Source organism: Merops nubicus, unplaced genomic scaffold (assembly GCF_000691845.1).
Source record: "Merops nubicus isolate BGI_N331 unplaced genomic scaffold, ASM69184v1 scaffold1465, whole genome shotgun sequence".
Lineage (NCBI taxonomy): Eukaryota > Metazoa > Chordata > Aves > Coraciiformes > Meropidae > Merops > Merops nubicus.
The window spans coordinates 48,624-71,122 of NW_008611397.1; the positions used below are offsets into that span (position 1 = coordinate 48,624).

The following is a 22,499-nucleotide window of genomic DNA, read 5'->3' on the forward strand; positions in this document are numbered from 1 at the left end:
AGATGGAAACACATATTCTTCCTCTTCCTCCCCAGTACATCCATGTGCAAAAGACAAGCAGCTTGCTGGTACTGCTTACTGTTACCTTCTGCTGCAAGTTTAAAAATAAATATCCTTATTTTTTCATGAGGCAAAAGAATAAGTGGTCTCCCAGCTGTTATGCAAAACAAAAATGTCTTTTCTTTCAGGCACTATGTAATGTTTACTTTCACTTGTAAACCAATTTAGAAAAGGCAACTTTCTAAATGCTCATGGGATGTATTTGATATTCCTTCTCTCTCCTGCCAGGTTCCTCTCCAGTCACAAACACACTAGCTTAGGAGTATTCAGAATGACTTGTTATTTATCTGTGAAATCTCTTGCTACGTCCACTGTTCAGTCTTCTTACAAGGGCCTTTCTAGACACTTTTGCATCAGAATGGAAAAGCCCAAGACAGTTCATCCAAAAAGAGTAGTTTATATGACACAAGTCCTACAGGATCACCCTCATTCAGGAAACCATTGTCATAGGCCACTAATGATCAAGTTTAAAAATATATTTTTCAATTTAATGCATCACTGTGTTTTTCACAAATTACACTCAAACCAAGAATAAAACCTTCCAACCACATGCCACCAATTCCAACACTCATTTTAGTTCCTTTAATAACACTTATTGCTTGCTACTATAGTGACAGATGACTCTGCCATAAACAACAACAGAAAAGACCTCTGCAAGATCTCTCACTTCACTAGGTTAGGAATTCAAAACCATATCATACACTACTGCCCACATTACTTTGCTCTCACTGGTTTTCACCTGACTCAAAAACTACCACCACCATCAAATGGCTCAACATTTACTTCCCTGCCCACTCAGGTTCCATGAAGACTGGTCCTTTAAAAGGTGCACTTTCTTCAAGTTCAAATCCACGTCATACATCCAATATCACATGCTGTGTATAAAAGTTTAAAACTGTCTAATTCATTAAATACTAGATCATGCCCCAGTTGTTCAGGTAGGACAACCATCAGGGAGTCTTTCTGGTCTTCAGGTTGGGATGCTGTTTGTCTGTATGGCCACAAATATCTCATGGCAATACAGGAACTGGATTCATCATTTTTTGGAAGAGAGAGGAAAGGCTGCTTTGAGGCGACCATGGCAATTAAATGCATTGGCTCAAACCTAAAGGGCCTTCTGCTATATAATACCTAGGGCAGCAGATACAATTCCAGATATGCATTGCCATACACACCAAACAACTGTAGCCACCGTGAGGTAACAGGTCCTTTGTCTTCAGTTCCCTCAACTGGAATGTGCTTTACACGTTTCCTCTTCCAGCTAAATCTCCTCTAGGCTGTGGGCTAAAGTCCATCGCTACTGAGAGTACAAATATGTCCTAAAATGGAAGATGCTGCACCTGATTATACTCATGTTTCCTGCCTCCTGTATTTACATTCAGCCCTTGAACAAGGTCAAAACTGTCACAACTGGACTGAAGTAAAAAAAACTCAAACAAAATACATTAAAGGAAACTGTTGAAGCTTAAGTTTCTGCTTAAAAAGCACTTCTGTGCAAAATCAGTGTAAATTATTCAAAGTTTTGTCTTGAAGGCCAGTGAAAAACTTGTTATGTAGCCTCAAAATCCTTGTAATAAATTTTCTATTGCTTGATACTATATTTACTGTTTATTGATACAGCTTGTTTCTTTTATTGGTGAACACATCAAATCCAGATATTTTCTAAGGAAGACTTGGATCTCTGCTTTTTTTTATCATACCCACAAGGTGCACTAAATAGAAGATTGATGCCTTTATAATGACAAGTATTGCCTTAAATTCACAATAAAACGACAACTATTTTATCACACATCATAGAAGGTTATACATAATCACAGACAAAATCTTTCTCTGTTCAAAGTTCAGGGAAGGTTCTGCAGCAGACCACAGCTTAGTCTGAGCTGTTTATAATTCAGGGTCAGACCGTTCATTCTCACATTATTACATGGATGCGTTCTGGCAGGGAGCACAAAATCTTTCTCTTTTCCTGAGCTGGTTCAGTGCCAAAGGAAGTTCTGAGAATCGCTCCTTGCAAGCATACTGTTATCTGTGTGCAGCGACCTTCTGTGGCACACGTTCAAAACTCTGTCTCCTCCAGTATTTCCACACTGGCTTGCTTCACTGAATGTCACAAGAACTATCCCAAGACCAACGCTAGTCCAACTTGCATGCTGTTGGTCACACATTTCAAGTGAAGTAGATGCCAGCTCTCAAAAGCAAGCAAATTATAAAGGAGGTTCTGTCCAGATATTTCTAATTCTAGGGTATGAGGTGGCGTCCTGACAAAATAATCTTGGAAATGAGGACATCTCAATCAATCCACTAGTTAAAAATTAAAGGACAGAGGTGCTTACTGAGGTATGACTAGATAAGCTTACCCAATTATATACACTTCTCCACTGTACTTTAGTTCCTTAAACAATCTACAATAAACATCCTAATATAGGATCTGTTTGCAGATGCTGTAGGACTGTTTCCACAATCCGGGATGAAGAGGAGCAATCCCAGTAAGTGGTGATGTAGGTCCCTTCAGATGGTGTTGCGGCACCTGCAACATTACTTGCATTCATTTCACCTGGAACCCTTGCCCCCTCGCTCTGCTTTTTTAACATTTCCTATGGCTGACTTTTAAAAGCTGCCTGTTTCTTTATTGTCTACTATCCACCACCAACCCAAGTGTCTTGCTGTAGGGGTTAAAAAAGCTTGGCATCTTGTAGGTAAATTAGAATCAGGGGCAGAAAAGGATAATTTACTCTAGCTTACTATGGAGCTGGCCAGCTTTCAGTTGCATGGGGAAAAATATTTATGGGGTTGAGAGAGAAGATGAACTTTTTTAATGAGAATACATTTTCTATTCACTAACAGAGAAGATACTAGTGCTGATGCAACCTCTCCTTGCCTTACCAGTAAGGGAATTTCTAGGAACAATATTGAGTTTAATATTGAGTTTAACTGCAGAAATCTGAGGGTATGATTCAGCTAATTTAAAATATGCTTAAAAAAAAAGAAAAAAAAAAAGGCAAGTGCAAGTACCATGGGATACTAAACAATCACTGTACTACACAATCTTGCATATTTTTATACAATTCTGAATACTTTTGTTTATCTACCATTCTAATTTTTTTTTTTCACTTGTGTCCGCTTTTTTTTTTGTCATTTATGATTTCAAACCTTCAACAAAAAGCCACAAGTTTTGCAACAGCTATACCATTTTGTTTCTGGGCTTTCTAACTCCTTTCTGGTGAGGAAGCCTGCCTTTTTTTTTTTTTCCCCCCATGAACTAGGGCTCAGGAAATTCTCATATGATGTGAATCTCAGGGGAAGGGGCATCTCTTTATCTACAGGATGGAAATTGTTTATCCTGTGCGGTTTCTGATAGATGTTTGTAGACAAAATGGAGCTCAAAATACAGCCTAATCCACAGTGAAATATTAGTTCTCCTTTCCTGTCAGCTTTCCTAAACCAAGATTTTGCCTCGTCTGTGAACATTCCCTTGAAGAGGGCAGCTTGGATGGCTTCCATGTCCTAACTCTTTGATTTGTGGCAGCTAAGATCAAGTGAGAATACAGCTTGTTACAATAATCCATCAGTGGTGTAACACATGCAGGAACATCCCAAAGAGGAAGACCTTGGGCGTCACAGGGAAGGTTAAGGCTGTAATTTCTCTTAATGTGATTTTGTCTGGCCTTTTCAGAATTCTGTCCACTTTGGGCAGGGCCACTTGATCAGCAAACCACAGACTGAAAGACTGTACTCAATTTTATATGCTCTTAGACCTAAAAAATTTTGGAAGTGACAACATAAGGTTAAGCTTTCTTCCACTTTCTAAGACTGAAAAATAGAAGATTCACTTAAGAATACACCACACATCATTGCATGGATTTTGGAAAACAAGGGCTCTTCTCTTGTAGAGTGATTTTCCTTTCAGTGATTAATTTGGTCCCAATCTAAAAAAAAGTGAAATAGTTTCTAAAGAAAGAAAAGAAGAGGGAAATGAGAAACCAATATTCTTAAATGTTGAGATGAAGAGTCACTCAAACAGAAAAAAAAAAAAATAAAAAAAGAAACCTTCCAAACACAGGAAGCCAAGCTCAATGAAGGCAATAAACCAGAACCTAAACATAGGCTACATGAGAGGAAAATTAGGAGAACAGAGATTGAATCCAAAAAGCAAATATCTGTGGATAGAAAACAAAAGCCACAAATTCCTTTATGGTCTCCAAAAAAAAAGAAAATATGTAGGAGGTCCTGGACCACTCGTGATGAAAGAAACTGAGAAAGACAGAAGTTAGGGAAGTAATATGACTTCTTTTCAACCATCTTTACCACAGAGGATGTTGGGAAGAAACCTATTCTGATACCTGTTTTTTTTTTTTTTCTGTATTTTAGTTTTTAATAGACACAAACTAATAGCAAGGTTTGAATACTTCTTAGCAGAAACAAGAGTGTTCGCGGAGGACTGTATCTTAAAAAGCAATAAACACAAGCAGAAGACAACAATTCTGACAGCAATTAAAATAAAGAAATCGAGCCATTGGCTAAAATGGGTATGCTTTCACTACACTATAGTGACTTAAGAGAATCAGAAGACAGCAAAAGTTTTCTGCATCTCTACAAAAGCAACAAGGTTGATCTTGGGAGTCTGTAGAGCTCCTAAATCTGTATTTACTACTATACCTGGTAATGTTGCTGAAAGGATGAATAGCACCTATGAAGTCTAAGGTTAAGAGAGCAAAAGAAAAGAAGGAATATATATTGATTCTCACCCAATGACAGGGTTAACAGCAGTTGTCTCATGGTTTTTACTTTGTATGTCACAATTATCTGGAAACAAGGAAGCCTATCAAGAGGGTAAAATCTAGAGATGGCAAGAAATTCACAGAACTGTAAGTTATTTACATTAGTTCTGTTTAAAGAGTATTAGGGGTTTGAGAGAGAGGCAGTAAATCTGCCACAGCAGACCATGATTGTTACTGTAGATCACAATGGAGTGCACACTGCAGGCAGTATCTGACACTGTGCGTCAGGCAGAGTTCTGAACTGCCCCACCAGCCCAGGACACTGCCTGGATGTCCTTGTGAACTATGCAAAGATAACTAGTGTCAAAAAGATACCAGCTTTCAAAAAACACAAAGGAAACCTCAGGACACCTGGCAGAATGGACAAACATAGCAAGCTATAACATTTGTATGGAGAGGCTGGAACACTGTGTTTGCTATTTAACCCATTCTGAAAAGTAAGATGGAGAAAATGGTATGGAAATGGTCTCAAAAACAAAAATGTAGAAGGATTATTTGAGACTTAGAAGAAGACCTGAGCAGCCTGGTTTAATCTGGTCTTGCACTGAAAAGGGTGGTGGATCAGATGACTTTAAGAAGTCTTTTACATCCTAAGTTATTCTATAAAATAGAGAGGTAAAAAAAGTTTTGGCTGTTCAATATATTCAGCCAATCCTGAAATTGGCAAATTCAACAGCAGATAAAATTAGATGATGAATTCATTGTCACATGAACTGTGCTAAGACCCAAAGTAAGATGAGATTCTTTTCAGTTTTTTTAAAAAAATGTATTATACAGGTTTCCCCGTCCTCATATCCAAAGATTGCAGCTTTTGGAAAAGAAAAATAATTCCTTCATTTGATGCATATGATGAGTATTATGGTTCATTAAATAGTTTTTTTCTAGGAGAGATTTTCCTCCTCATTTGAAACTTCTGTGCTCTACTCTCAAGCAGCTAGTATTGGCCACTCTCTGATCAAGACACTGGACTAGGTGGATACAAGTATTATCTGCTGTAATTATTTCCATTTTCACATGAGACATAACTCCAAATGAGAATTTTCATTTGTTACCTCCTGATGAAATTTGTCATGTTTACTCCATTAACCAAGTAACATCCTGTTTTTAAGGGTAATCCATGAAGTCTCACACTCTGAACCCTCCAAGAGTGAGGTTACAGTGTTTCTATCATGCCTGCTATCAGCTGTAATAAATAACTAACTTGCATACCAAACTGAGCCATTGACCAGACATATGCATTAGCCCAGGGACTACCACTTGGTGTTGCCACATGTTTCCTTTATTTCTATTCATCTTCCCTAACTCCTAATCCTCAAAATTACTGTGAGGAGGAGGATAGAAAATGAGTTAAAACATTTCAAGACACTTTCATTCCTGAAACAATTTTATTACCAAAAAAGTTCATTCTTTTTATTGTCCTTAATATACAATCGGCACCTGACTTTAAAAAAAGATACTCCCAAACCACAGAACAAATATATTTGAAGACATTGGTCAAATAAAGTTTTAACCTGAAGTAGTTTCTAATATATATACACATTAATAATGCATATAACATTAAAATGGCTGCCTATTAGTGTATTGATAAGGAAACCATCTGACAGAGATAAAGCTCAGAAGAGGGAGTACTGCTGTCTTTAAAATTCTGTGGGAATGACACAATGAACGACACATTCATAAAGGTGCTGTGATCAGGGAGGAACAAAACCAAAGAATAAAATAAAATGGTAAATATTTCACTTTAAAGAGGGAGGGTTTAAAATGTATCTATCTGTCTACCCACTAGACATACCTTGGCTGACCTCGTGATGGCCCCGATCTCTGAATAAAGATCAGTGCTGTCTGGGAACTTTTCCACCACCATAGTGCAGACGTGGTGCAGGAGGGACTGCTTGTGCACTGTGTCCTTGACTTCTGGAACCTTCTCGAGGTAGCTCAACTCAAAAGCTTTGGCCTGTAAGGGAGGGGGGACAAGAAGAAAACTCAAATTAAAAATGCTTACTCCTTCCTATGCAGATTATCAGACAAAAATTATTACCAAATAGGGACAGATGGGAAAGAAGAAGAAGAGTACAGAAGAAACATTGCTTTTATTTATTTTTAACTTGCTGAAGACTAGGCCTAAAATCAGTTCATCTGCAGTGAGATGACTCATGACGGAGTTCCCACAGTTTGAATGGGGAACATCAACAACAAACTCAAGGGAATTACACCAGTCGAGTGCCTAGCTCCACATTTCCTTCAGGTTATGGTGAAAGAGACAAAGATCACCCTGGCACACAAGAAACAGTGTGATAGATGTGTCACATCTATTTTCTAAATAACTTTTATGGTACAAAATAAACAGTGGATCGCAAATGTCACAATGGTTTTGACTTTTTTTTTTTAAAGGAGAAGGCTGCAGGAGAAATGCTGGGACATCAGGCTTACGTTAGTTCCATTCAGAAAGTTCCCAATGGCTAGTAGAGTAGAAAGTATAAATCCCAAAGTTTTATTGTGCTCCAGTTGGTCCATTCCTTCCTTCAGGTCTAGAAGTGGTTCTGCAACTTCCTGCCATGAGAACAGAAACAAGACAGTGAAGGCTGCAGGTGGCTACTGCTGCTTTAAGTTTTGAATTCTATAGTTTAGATTAATTACTGCAAAAAGATCCTGGACTGGAGTCTTGCAGAGTGCAAAATGGCCATGTGGGCTGGCTTTCTTCTTCTGTGTTCCAGCTAATAAATGACATACAAGGACAGCAAGAAAAATTACATAAAATACTTTCCTCATGTTGCTTCTTTATGTATGCAATTGCCTTAATAGTCCTGGGGAAAATTATATGATTCCAAACAGGAGAGAGAGAAACAGAAAAAGGGCTGCTGCATTTGAGTTAGATGCACAAGTATCTCCCTGTACTAACTGATAAAAAAACTCTTCTTACAACTACTTTTTCTAATCTTTGGAAAATAAACAAAAAAAAAAAAAAGTGAGAACACTGGCTGACTTGACATTTGTAGCATGATCCTAAAGCTTTCTTCAGATGATGCCCACCTCTGAGTTTTAGATATAGTTTTGTGCTTGTCTGACTTTAAAACTGAAAAAAAAAACCCTACCACTGTAAACATCAAGCTTTACAAGTGTCCTCATTTTAATCTATTAACGTAATGCATCTTCCATTCACACACGTTATCTGAGTATAGGTATGTAAACCAATAAGGCTTGAAAACATAAACTCTCTTCCATTACCTCGGGAAGTGAGCCACACCAGAGTTCAAAGGAAGAGAGCAAGGGTAACTGAGTTGATGGAGTTTATTCCTATATCATCGTGTGAGGCCCAGGGTTATTTATTTTGCATGCACAGTAACAGTTCAGATTGTTTCTATCTCCAAGTGCCATCCTAAGTGTCTGTAAGCAGCATTTTTTCCAAAATTATTACACTTTTTATGAGCCAAGAAGCAAAAATTAAGCTGTTACGTTACACCAAGAGGCAAAATAGCTGAGAACTTCACCTTCTTGCAGAAATACAATGGGTCATTCAACAACTGTAGTGATATTTTACCATAAATAAGAGCACAAAGATGAAGGAGACATAAATTTCTAATCACTACAGAACAATTCACCTCTTGAAAAGGAAGGAATATGGCAAATGTGAGACAAATTATGAGCTGACATAGTGATCAAGGTCATTTATGCATCATAGGAGAGGTGCCAAATAATCCAAGACTTTATCAAGCTAAACTAAAATCCACAAAATCCTGCACGGAGTTCTTTGAACTGCTTCATGGGGATGAATCAAACAGCTCTGTATCTGCTGTAAACACAGGCTTTTGAACTATTGAACTATTTCGAACTATGCTTGAATGAAATTTGAGGATAGGTCCAGAATGTCTGTGTGCAAGATATGTGACAATGCCAGATAAATGTTTGGCACACGCCCAAATGAACTCAACTCTATGTGTGCAGTGGGACAGGGAGGATGTAGCACACGTTCTGTACAGCTCATCTGGCACATGCACTGTTACCAACCTGCCACACTCAGCTTAGCTTACTGCACCATGTGCATGCTTTGCTGGGAGGGGTAAAAACTGGATTGGGACAGGAACTTTGAGATGACCAAAATGTAATTTGCCTGTAATTAATCAAGTCTGGTCTGCATAAAGTATCATACACTTTCAGAACAACAGGAAGGATGAAGATCATACTGTAAAACTTAAAAAGCTCTGATGCATTTTTTTTTTAGGTTTTCAGAAATTTTAAGCATCCCTCAAAAGTACAGTCTTTTTGAACACTGATTTCCCTAGCACACTGTCTCCAGGGAGACTAGAGTAAGGAGTAATATTTCTGCTCAGAAGAGAAACTGAAACAAGCCCTTTTCTTTACCAGTTCCACTTTTCTCATTTCTACACCTGCTTATATTCATTTATGATCTTTTAAAGTTGTCAGCAACAAGGATATATTTGCCCACGGAGACCTTAAAGGTAAAATAACATCTGATTTAGGACAATGTAAGACTCTATTTTTCTTTCTAAGACCTTTAAACTGCCTTTGGGATAATGAAATCTGACAGCATCTGCATCATAAATAGTTCAGTACAAAGAGCTAGTAGTAACATAGTGTAAGTTTTCAGAATAATCAAAAGTCTGAAAATGAAGATTTAAAGTTGAAACTCTGTTTTGTCTATGCCTTTAAAATATGATACTAAAAGAAAGGTGAGAAAAATTATTGTTACCACTGACAACCTTCAGTAGTCATACAATATCTCAGATGCATGTTAACGTTTCAAAATAGCATACACATTATCGAACAGATCACCTGGAGAGGGTTTTCCTTTTGTTATTCTACAAAGAGCAAAGAATGAGTATTCATTTGTCCAGTTCAGCCCCTCACAGTCTGAGGCTGCTCCCTACAAATGTACCTGGACTTGCTTTAGTTAATGAAATTCAATCCAAGAAAGATGACTTCCTTCATTATGCCTCCAAAGCTCTTCTACAAACACGAACAACATCTCAACCCTTTCCTTGAAGCATCTCATGCCACTTTTCTCTCATGTTGTCAGAGATGGAGGTAAGACCTACTAAGGCAAAATTCTGTTCTCAGCTGATTAGCAGAAGAGTCTCATGACTAAGAATCCCAGCCTTACATCAACAACTTGGGTATTTCACATTCTTGATACCATGTACCATCTGAAATTTCATGGAAATAACAGCAAGATTCATTCACTTCTTACGCAAAATATACGTGTGACTTGATAAATGAGTGCATTCTCAGCTGTTTTGACTTTTCATAATTTCAAAACAGATTTTTTAAAAATCAAGTAAATGCTGGACAAAAAAATGACAAAAATTGTGGAGGTAAGTGATTTGGCACCTAAATTTAATGAAGGGTTTGCAAACACATCTTCTGCAAAAACACAGTTTCAAGAATGTTAGCAGGTCATGTGCCTCTTTTATTATCATAATCATTCATGCAAACTACTTAGATTTTTAATGTAACATGCTCATAGTATCTTATCTCAGTCTAAATAATGCTGATGGTTATTGGTTACTTGGAACTTAAACTCTGACTTTAACCTTTTGTTACTGGACATACCTAACACTTCTCTCTCATGCACCTCTGATGCTTCTTCACCCAAATAAGACTCAAGCTGTCATGTCTATGCTTTTTAGCTAGGCTTCTTATCACATGCTCCTCTTAGTTTGTCAGAGCTATCACATGTTATTTCTGGTTCCATTTTATGCTAAGTACTGTCCTTAGGCCTACCTATCTTTCAACAGGGATAAAAATATTTCTCCTATTTTCACTCCAGCTGTTGTTTCTTGGAGTAATTTAGGTATTTGAGACATTTTATACTAGCATACATTCTACATGGATTTTAACTGGCAATTCATTAATTTTGTGTCACAAACATTATAGGACAAGCAACAGGAAAACTATTGTAATTTCTTTACCTCTTAGCAGTGCTTCAAATGTTACTTTGAAGCACTTCCTCTCGATATAGAGAAGGCTAGAAATTTTAGGCATATGCATAGATTAACAGCTACAGCTAACTCAGTTTACATGAAAGGAACAATTTAGCCTTGTGGTAACTTTAAAGAATACATAGCTGTAACAGAGGGGAAAAAAAAATGGTGAAAAACTATTCAGGCCAGATACAAGTATTTTATGTGCTTTAAGTCAAAGATGTAAATGTCTAAGACTAAAGTGTCACAATTAAAAAATTCTGAATATTAGTGTGCTTGCATTTCCTAAAATCTAAGAAAATAAAGCAGAGGTTGAGTAAATCTTGACAGTACCATTTGCAAAACAATCCACTGCTGTATAACTTGTTAAATAACCATGGCTAGGTAAACATAAAGCATTTTCAGAAGCATGGCCCACTTCTCAGAATCCTTATTACACAAAGGTAAACTGATTTTTTTTAATATACACATACGTGCACAAATATACATACAAAATTAACACATGCAGAATAAAATTGCTTGAAGAGCGATGCACGGTCTAAGCACAGACAGAATATTCCCGTGCTGAGATTCCTGAGTCTGTGAAAGTCACCAAGGAGCTGAAATTGTCTACACAATTTCATTGTTTCACCTGCGCACCAAAATATTATGCTTCCATTTTGAAATTTTTGTCTGTGATTCATCATTCATAACAGACAACTCAATTTCAGTGTTCTGTGAATAAATGCCATCCACGAAGAAGGTGGCAACAACTGTCTGTGACTGAACTGAACGCCCCTGAAGGATGTCTTATCTCCTGTCTATAGCTCTGAAAGGCAGTTATGAAAAGAAAACGCTTTAATGGGTGGTGTTTTCCTTGGTTCAAATGGATGCAAGACCAAACTCTCATTTCACGATGTAAGGCTGAATACTATAGTCTTCATTCAATCTTTACCCAAAGAAAAATTCTTACTGCTCTCAAGTAAGAATTTCCTGAATAACAACATCTGGATGTGGTAAGGATTTAGCCTTCCTTGTTCCGATATCGTTACTAATTAAAGGAAGGAAGACATAATCTCTAATTTTCTTTTTTAGAAGGAACAGATTATGAAGGTTCATTTTTGCTGTTTCCTGGTTGGGCGCTGAAACAAAAGCGACCCATTTACTGCTTCCTCAAAATACACGCTCATATAATAACAAGGTTAGGGAAGAATTAAGCAAAGCCTCAGAAGTCTCCACCCTTGCCTCACTGCTTTCCTCTCACCTTTTCCACTGTCTCATAGTCCATCTTGAAAGCCCAGAGCTGGAGCCTGGCGGAGAGCTCGCTGATGGAGGAGAGGGTGAGCAGGAACTGCTCAGCGCTGCCCAGGGGCACATCGGGGTTTGCCAGCTGCGCTTCCTGGATCTTTTGCTTCTCCTCCTCAGTCGGGATCATGGTGAGGATTTTCTGCAAAAGGAGACAAAAGGCAGTTGTCAGCAGCAGGGCCGAGAGGCACGCAAGGGCTGGATGTTAGGTGACTTCACAGCAGCCGTGTAGGTCCTCAAGTCCCTCGCTTACCAGTTAAGACAGCACTGCAGTAACCAAGAACTAACCCATGGCACAAGAAAGCAAAACAAGGCCTGCTATCTTAAACATCTGCAATTTCTTGAGAATATACATTTGTATTAAAATGTTTTGGTTTTCCTAATGTTTTAAGGTTGTATTTGGTAGATAGGGTTAACCACAGGATGAAATACTGAGGGAGACACAGGAAGACTGGTTAGGACTGTTATCCTCAGCTTTCATGCGTGTAAGTCAAAACTGGCCACCCTTCTGCAACTTAAGATATAAAAGTGCAGTTTTGTGACCTATGATTTACAGCAGCAGATCAGACTAGGTATATTAAGGTCCCTTTTAGCCTCAATACCTATGAATCTTCCAGTACACTTCTTGGTATACAAAAATAACTACTCTCCCTTGCTGTTTGCATCATTTATTACTTTTTGTTCAGTTTTGTTTTTTTATGAAACATGACAACTATTGCAGCTTAGTAGGTCACTCCCAATAATTTCACCCAAACTGAGGGTAACTTCCCAAGGCACATACATTGAATTTAAAGTTGAATTATTCACTGCATAATTTCTCTTTTGATCTGAAAAGCCTAAAATATTGATTTAAAAAAACCCTCAATATTTCCAGTTTCTGCTGTCAGTATGGCTCAAAATATTTAATTTTTTCCTTTAATTCTTAGATTTTGCATGCTTGTTAACAAGTGGCTGCTTTCCTTCTCAAAGTACTGCTCTCTAAGGTATTGGTTCTTAATTAATTCTTAACTTAATAAACTCATTTTAAAATCAAAATGTAAAACAAAGCAACACGAAGGCATGAGATAAGTTGAGGTCTTTAACCTTGCTGATCAATGCCTCCTTAAAGCTGTAGATTTCCAACACAACCTATGCTTATTCATCTGAAGAATTACATGTTTTTCCTGTAGCCTTCTATAATAACAGGGGCTGTTTTGGGGTGAAGGAGAGCATAATAAAAACACAGCCAAGGAACTACCAGACCTACCAATCCAAACTATAGCTTTGTTCTGGTGCTGGACATAGCCAGTTCATCGAAGTAGCACAACTGTCCCCTGCCAGTACTGATAATTCATCTGACTCCCTGTACAGTGCTGGAGCTAAGTGTGGACAGCAAGGAACTTCTCCTGGTCAATCAGACAAAGAACAAGAGCTAAACAAGCAGATAACGTTCAGTTTGTTGAACCAGGATTTATTTAATTTCAGCTACAGAATTTGTATTGCTGTCGATCTTCTTATGCTGACTTCCACAAGCATAAATGAAGAAGCATTTTTTTCTGTTAATGTTGGCTATGCCTTTCAGATAAAAAAAAAAAATAAAGCTTCCTTGTTTGGACACTGCAAGCTTCTACCTTAAATTAATAGCCTAAGGGGAAAAAAAAAATAAATTCAATACACTCTGGTGCTTTTTATTCCCCTGTCAGTGGCTATTTGGCTATTTGGGAAATAGTCTGATCTATACCTGTTTCAACTGATAGAATGTGTATTGAATTTGAGATATGCCTGCCATCCATTCATCCACCCACCCACCCAGGATGAAAACTGTACCTCTTAGGTCACATCTAACAACAAACTATATATAAAGTAGCTGCTTCAAGGCATTTCTCAGTCCTTAACCAATAGTCATCTAGAAAAGTTCACAAAACTGAAAGATTGAGTCTGAAACTCATAAGAAGTGTTTTGCAGAGTGTCCTTTGAAGAAGTCAGGTCTCCTAGTGCCTAATCCTCTCTCAACAAAAACAAGAATCCAGCACCTCCTCAGCTGAGCCAGAGCAGTTTGCAAATAGGATCATATGAACACGCATACATGGAAAGTTTAGGAGTAGCCATGTGATGGATGTAAAAATGCTTCTGATGCATTTTTGAAGGCTAACACTTCAGCAGTATTCTCAATTGCCTCCTACAAATAACTAGGACTTCTGGCAGCTACCCAGGGATCCCACAAGTATTTTGTGGTGGTGCAGAGCCTTCACTCCAGAAATTCTGCACTGCTTTCGTGCATTTCAAAGAGAGCAATGAAACAGTAAGCTTTACTTCCAAGGGAAGTCTCCTCCTTGCGTTTGACGTAAGCACCACAGGCCGAGGGAGCTGACACAAAGCACTGGAGCCCACGTGCTGCAAGGCTGCTGTGCTGCAAACTGCTCTGTGGAAGGGAGGGCGCCAAGTGAAGGAGCCTGCGCTTGCGGTGCCGGCTGCTGAGGATCACCCTGCAGCACCCCGAGGGTCACCCTGCAGCACCCCGAGGGTCACCCTGCTGCTGAAGCCCAGCCTTGATGGCACCGCAACTGCTGGCAGGTCTCACACCATCCAGGGTGCAACTGCTGCCAGAACAACTACCTGCTTGCTGCCATGTCTAATTTGCTTGGGCAATTAACTCTGATCCTGCTGCTCATCATCCTGGGCGTGCCCCTGAACAAGTGCTAAAATGCTCCTGTTCTTGGTTCCCACCCTATGGCTAATATAAGCCGTTTGTTCAGTGCTGGAAGCTGATGAGTACACCATCTGCCAGTTTATTATTATTTTTATATTTATTATTTATTTAAACATCACTGACAGTAGAAGTAGCATAAAAATACAGCATGGCAGAAGGTTACTGCCACTTGATGTGACCATTAAATCAGAAATAGCTTTGAATCAAATCCCCAGTACAGCATTCTTCCAGTCAATTAAAGAAGAACTGGTTATCAAGAAACCCTAATATGTGACATACACACTTCTGACCTCCATGCAGTCTCACACAATGCACAAGGGCCAGAGACTAACATTATGAGGAAACCAGTGCAGAGATCTTTCCACAGAGAAAAGGTAGTAATTTTTGGAGATTCTGTTCACAAGAGGTAATGGATCCTAATTATTCTGCTCCTGGTTGCTGGACTCAACCACTTGCTTGAACTTTTAGCAAAGGCATCTAACTGTTTATTTTCCAGACTCAGCCATCCTGATGTATGATCTCCAAAAATTTATAAGACAAAAGCCATACAAGGCTCACAGGGCAAAATTTATAAACCCCATATGCCTGAAAGTTAACAAGCCTCAGTGTGGGACACAAGGAAGCACCTAACCAGAAACTGTGCATAGCCCAGAGCCCCTATGGAAATGAGGTGCTTAAGTTATCTCCTTAAAGACATAATGAGACTTCTCAGTGATGACGAGGTTGCAGGGGTGCCTTGGCTTTAATATTTTGTTTCAGCTGATTTTACAAGGAGCCTGAAAAAAACCCAGTAAACTAAATATCTGGTTGTTGTTGGGTCCAAAGCTTTCTATGGCTCAAGGCCCACAGATTCATAAGCTGCATAACCAAATACACATTACTGGGTATTTCATCAGGTATTTGACAGGCCTTGGCAGATGATCCAGCTCCAAAAAGGCTCTCACACTTCAGCTTTCCAGGCAGCTATTAATGAGACACATCAGTGGTTTGCATTACCTTTAGAAACTCTTGTGAAACATAACAGCATCTGAAGGTTAGAACTCCACAGTAAGTGAAGCCACCTGCACTAATTTTATTTCCATTCTTCCAAAATGATGCAATTCTGAGAAGAGACTACATCTAAATTGCCTGACAGCCATCCCTGTAAATCAGGAACTGACAGTGTTGCCTTGGTCAGACGGCTCCACTTCCTCAGCTCTCTTCCGAAATACATGTACATGCCATTGCTGGTCACAGAAACTGTAGGTGGTGTTTTGGTTTGCTGTAAGGAGTGAAAGTGTAGCTTCTTTTCTTTAAATAAAGTCTGAAACTTGCTAGGGCAGTGATACACTGACCATGGGTGCACAGTCAGCAAGGCACTGTTGAGTCCCTTCTCTCTTCTGTCTAGACTTGTGAGAACGTGTTCTGTCAGGCCATGCGAGCTAGCATAATTTGAAACATCCCATCACACTTTCACTAAGCATTAGCTAAACAAATTGGAAACTGCAAATGCCAACGTACCACAGCAACTATCAGAACAAAAATGAAATACTTTGACTGTTTCCAAATATAAAATGCTGGGGTTTGTTTATATATGTCACCATCTGCCTTTTTAACACCAGGCTCTCATTTCTTACTCCTCTTTACATCTCATGGCTACCTAGCCACTCCTGGCACCTGGACTTCAAATTACTTAACAAATGTGGGTAGGGAGGGCCTAGCATACCCACAGTGTTCTTTCATTTCAAATAGTTTTACTAAAAGCTATACCTTCCAATGCAATCAGTATTGTGCAGCATCACGAGCCTCCACGGTAAAGAACAAAGCAATCCACCCTCATTTCTTCACAGCATTACACCATCTTTACCCTGCTAAATTAACCATACTCTTTAGTATAATTTGATTTTGATCCATGTTCCCTTAATGTGTAGCACTTTACAGAGAGACCCACTTGCTCCTTTTGTTAAAGACAAGCACCGAGTGATTGTTTGGTGGACTCTATTCTTGAAGTTGTCCATAACACACTTTGTAAAAATTAGGTACCAGGAATTTTAAGCTCACCTCTTTTGCTTATCTCACAGAAAGCCCTCATCCATACTAAGCAGGCAGTTCTTTATCCTGCAGTGTGCTCCACATTGCCTGAACACAATGAATGCCAAGCTTTCAAAGAAAGCAAAACACAAGCACTTTGGCAAATGAAAGGTGGCAAAATTGTTTTAGTTGAACTGATACACGCTTGAAGATACACATTGTACATTCCTTTGAAAATACACTTATAACAGTGCCTGCTTTGCATACTGAATGGACTACATGTCTTTCTAGCACCATGCCCCTATTTTCTGCCCTTTTTCACAGCTCATGGGTATCTAGCGACTTCAAACACACAGCCTCAAAATACGCAACATACTTAGGTATAGAAGGCGTCGAAATACCCAGAGAATTTTTTTCTCTTATCTTAGTTACTTATTTGAAATTAGAAAGCAAGGTATGGATTACTAACAAGAGTTAAATGTCACAAGCAAAGCAGAATTCAGCAGAACGCAGGACAGTAATGGAGGGTCTACCAGATCACTATGAATCTGACGAGTTGGGCTACCACCTACTTGTAGCCTGCATCCCACTGCCTCACTGCCTTGTTGTTAGCACTGTCAGCACTATTTTACTCCCCTGTCCTTAAAGGAAATTCTAAGGGCAGGTTTAAGGTACCATTTAGTCTGAACTTGTCCACCACAGTGCAGAACTAAAGCCACACACAGAGTAACACAATAATGACCATGCTCCTCAGTGAAGGGGAAAGCACAGAGCTCACAGCCAAGATAAAGGATGGCTCAGGTGACTTTTTACCCTGTTGGTAAATGACTCCTCTCTCATTGAACCCATAAATTTGCTATAATGTATATTATACAGCAAATAATTTGCTTTATTCTCTGGTGTTTTATATAAATGAAGCTGATACTTACACTATTACTGATCCATTAATCACCACTACCAGTTACTTCCTAATATTCAGGAACTGTAGATATGAACCTGAAAAGCTTCTAAAAATCTAAACTGAAAAGACAGTCCCTGTTCCCTCTAAGCTAATTCTAAGGCTAAAACAAATGAACAAATGGATACAGAGAGGAAGAGAAATAGGACAAAAACCCCACAGAGCTTATCTATATTGTAGCTCAAAGAAGCAATACAGAAAACTGAGGCAAGGCCCTGTGGAAAACAGTGGGACTCACAATGATGCCTTTCTGTATCTCTGTGCACCTCTTGGCCAATTCTGCATAGCTTAATCCACCCCCCTCTCTCACTATAAATGTCTGCCTGACTCTGTAACAACCTTTTATATGAAAAATCTGTAACTTGGGGACTGAGGAAGGGAACCTGAATTCAGTACAGGGTTTTACCTCACAGGAAGTAAATAAATATGGAACACTGAGGGGAAAAAAAAAAAAACAACCTCTTTTCTCCATGAACATCATCCTTCCCAACCAACAAAGGCTTCATCCATCAAGGTGTAAAGTAGCTGGACTCTACTCCACTTACCCACTCTCTTGATTTTAAATATCTGAATGATCACATTGGAATTACCCATATCCTTAGCTTCTAGCTGTGAGCACAGAAATCCCATTTTCCTTAGCACTGAGAAAGGTTATCAACACTGTATCATTTCCTGGTTTTTGAATTCTTCAATTTGAAAGCTACCTGCACATATATTTTAAATGAAATTATGGGTTTCTGGCAGCTAATGGAGAGGCCACCCAAAGGAGGGTGTGGTGGTGGTACAAGGTACTCACAACTGTAGACACCACAGGTGGTTGGCAGACGCAGAGTCCAGATACAAGTGTTGGCAATGAAAAGGGTGAGCTGTGCAGAGCAGCTGAACTTCTGTTAAGCATGCCAGAGGACACAATTCAAAGGAGATGATCCAGGGAAGATAATAAATACGTGTCCTCCTTCATCAGCCATTTTACACTGGACTTTGTACGGAAATACTGCCTACACCACTGAGACCTAACTGGTGATTTGGGACTTGGGCTTGGCTGGAGGGGTACTTCTCTCCAACACTTCAGAGCTTAGTACTGCAAACTTCACTGGTGGGTTCATGGGCCCATGAAAAATTACTTTTTCAGCCTGACTTGTCACTTCTATAATACGAGTAAGGTATGTATATAGCAAATAAGTAATATAACTTTGTGAAGAAACTGTTCTAGTAGGGATAAATCAGGCCTTGCCGTCTAGCTAGAACGATCTTTTGCCCTAGGTATTTCTTTTGGCTGTAACTGTTGGACACTCTCTTTGCATTCCAGTCATCTTTTCTTGTCTTCTGTAGTCAGCACAGTGAAGGTGGAAAGGGGGAAATCATGAAACACAGTCCCAAACCACTGAAAGGTGACTGTGAATCAACACACGACCTCTTCAGCTCAGCCTCTGCTTGACATTTGTAGCCATGCAGAGTGTTCTTACTAGACGATATAGATTTGTTAAAAAAAAAGGAAAAAAAATTGAAATGAATACAACCACAATGAAAATAACAAGGGAATAACAGGCTTCTTTTACACTTCATAGAAGAAAAAGGTTTTGATAAAAAATAATAAACAGAGCTCATCTTGGATCTTGGTAAGAATATCTGCAAAGTTGAACATGTAATGGTAAAAATTACATCATCTGTAATCTTTATACCAACTGCTTTTCTTCAAAAAACAGTAACACAGAAATGCTATTTTGAGCAGAAACAGTCACTGTATTTGTTTTCCATTAAATATACAATCTAGAATGACTCCAGCAGCTAGCTGGGCATGAACTTTATTAAACCCTGTACCAATTGCATCAACCCTAGTAAACTCATTGCCTATTCTTGCTGCTCATAATATTTCAGTTAAGCTTCAGAGGAACAGATAATACTCTGAAAATCTGGAAAGGAATTAACACCATCGTTACTCAAACTTAGACACAAAGTAAGCAAAGAATCCATGTTTACTGAGCATGCCCAACCTCAGGTGAATACTACATGCTTCTGAGCACACAATATTGATTTGATGAGTTTAAACACTCGATGATGTAATACATCTCCTTTTACCTCTTCCATGGAAAGACTGGCCTGTACCATGTGCAACATTGAAAAAAAAAATAAATAAAGGAAACATTGAATGCAGACTTAAAAGACATTGGCTATTCTTTCTTACCTCTATTCCTTCCTTGTTTAAGGCATATTCGTCAAAGTTCAAAATAGCAGTCTTGATAGTGCGGGGAGGGGGCAACACAGTCAAGCCAATATTAATAGCATTGCTTCGTTTTGAGTCCAATACAATGATCTCCTGTCGCTTCCCATCTGCAGCAGTTTTCTTGGTAAAGAAGAGAAATAGAATATTATTCCTCTGGTCTGCTTATAAAGAAGAAGTCACTCCTTTTACTAATGACTTCCCTTACTCAAGGGTGCTGACAATGAATGTAATTCTAACTCATCTTTGGTCATCCAGAAAAGCTGATTTCTTTTACTACATCCTTGCTGGTGTCAGCATGAGCTGCCAGGATTTAACCAGAGAGCTGAATATAGTCTTAGATGCCATGCAAAACTAAGCTAGCCTGAGACACAGGAGTATCAACGGGGGATGGAACAGCTGCAGTTTGGGGCAGGAGTTGGTCTGAGAAAAGGCTGAAGCTGTCTCTGCCAGGTGAGAGCTCTGCTGTACAGCAGAACCAGCCAGTGCAGGGCCAGCAGGGCAGCAGCCAGGCAGCTGGTGGGCTCCAGGGCCCAATTCCCCCTTGGATGTGTGGCCGCAAACCCACTTTCACCTGCATGGCTGGCTGGGAAGCAGCCAGGGTGGTTCCCACCTGTCTGCAAGCACTCTCCTGTGTTATAAATCCATCTTAGGCACTGGCAAAGGAGATGTAGAGGCCTTCCTGGAAACACTGGCATGGTTTTTTAACCTCTGGCTTCCAGAAGAAAAGTATTCTACCTTGCTGCTTGTGATATGTACATCACACCTTTCACAGGTGCCTTTGGATCTTACCTCCAGTAAAAACTACAGTATAAAGAATAATGAAAGCACAAAGAACTAACAATATACGCTTTAAGTTCCATTCCACAGAAGATCCAAGGACTTTCTTCCTCTTTCTCTCCATCCTCATAGTGGCAAAATGTGACCCAACCAGTCAAGGTGAACCATAATAAACCATTTATATGGCATAATGCAGTGTTGAACGTGGTCTATGCTTTCACATCCCAGAATGACGCTCCTTCTCTCATTATCCCATGCTAGAAGGTGTCTCTTTGCTAACTCTGCATGTCATATACCAGGCACCTACAGCTCTTCATACAGAGAGGTCTTTCCTCCCTCTGCATACACATGATCTTTGGAAACATTTTCTCTGTTTTCCCTTCCTTTGCCCTTTCAGAGGTGGGCTGAGTGATGCTGTCAGGCACAGGAATGTAGCACAATGATCAGCACATTGGTGCAAGCAAGTGCAGAGATGCTTTGCTGTATATAAGCCTGTATTTCGGCACAGTGTAGGGTGCAGAGATGGGCCCGTGACCTCCCTGTAAGATTGCTACCTGGACTGTGGTTGGTGGTTCTGGCAGCAGCAGCCTCAGCACAGATGCACCTCAGAGGGGCAAGGCTTTTGCAAGAGACTCAGCAATCCTTTACAGGCTGCGATGTGGCCACCCATACAACTGTTCAGAATAGAGAATCTTCCATGTTGCCTATAGCGGTGGTGTCCCTTGCACCTCTTGTGGATTTGGGAGAAGCCCAAGAGGAGACTTTTATTGCCCCAGTCTCAATCTGCACTCATGATTGCTTTTTAGGTCACAAAGCTTTGCTCTCCACTTCTTTTTGACTTGCATCACATCAGTTAAGTCAAAAGGTACCCTACTGACAGGTCTACACACTGTTTCTGCATTGGAAGATCTAAGTAAGTACAATTTTACCACAGTATCTCCAGCTGTGGGTCAGCCCATAATGGGAATGCAGTTGTGTCATCACAAAGATGCCTTTTCCTGGCATGGCTCAGTTCCCTGCCTGCACAGGAAAGACCACTGGTCCCAGCAGCCTGCCCAGCACACATGTGGCACCACAGCCTTTCCATCATACCAATGTGATTAATGTGGTACAATGCAACTTCTGTCTGCAGATCAGACTGGAGGCAATTGCAGTTTACAGGAGTTGGGGACTACCACCTGTGTATGAACTGTGAAAGTAGGAAGAGGGTTGGTTTCTTTAAACGTGAAACACTTTTGCAGTAAACAGTACAAATTTTAGGGGAGCAAAGGTAACATTTCTTTTCAATTTTTTTATGCGCCTCTTCTGTTAGAACTGCTCTCTTCTTAAGACCTTAAATGCATCCCTGAAGCCTTCTTGAACTTTCCCTTCTTTGACTAAGAGAGTTCTCTTTTTCCTGGGGAGCTACCTGAAGGATCCGAGATGCAGCTTCTGCTTTAAAGCAGTAATTTTTACTTACAGGGCCATTAATTACATTTTCAGGACCACAGTTAGTGGTCAATACCACATAAAAACAAATTATGTTTACCAGAGACTGCTTCCTCTCCAGTCTGTATTGCACTAAGCCTTTTTTAAACCACCACTTTTTACCTTGTCCTTTGCAGCACAGAATTACATAGCTCCAAAGAATTTCTACAGAAGGGAAAAGGCTGGGGGAAAGGAGTTATATTTAGGCTTCCCACATGTGGTATGGGTAAGTAAGCCTCAGATTCGCAGCTCTGTTTTTAGGCTCCTGTGTTTGACAAGAGAGACGTATTCATTTGGGAGACACACAATGCTA

General features: G+C 39.6%; 1 protein-coding gene across 1 annotated transcript in view; it reads right to left on the minus strand.

Moving 5' to 3' along the window:
• FHOD3 (formin homology 2 domain containing 3) overlaps nt 1–22,499 on the minus strand; it is a gene marked incomplete at its 5' end in the record, with an annotated part of 95,430 nt that overhangs the window by 31,692 nt on the left and 41,239 nt on the right. Inside the window, 4 exons of the mRNA XM_008941188.1 lie at nt 6,631–6,792; nt 7,269–7,388; nt 12,021–12,203; nt 19,904–20,062. Coding sequence (XP_008939436.1) covers nt 6,631–6,792; nt 7,269–7,388; nt 12,021–12,203; nt 19,904–20,062 — 624 coding nt within the window. The remainder of the gene's footprint in view (nt 1–6,630; nt 6,793–7,268; nt 7,389–12,020; nt 12,204–19,903; nt 20,063–22,499) is intronic.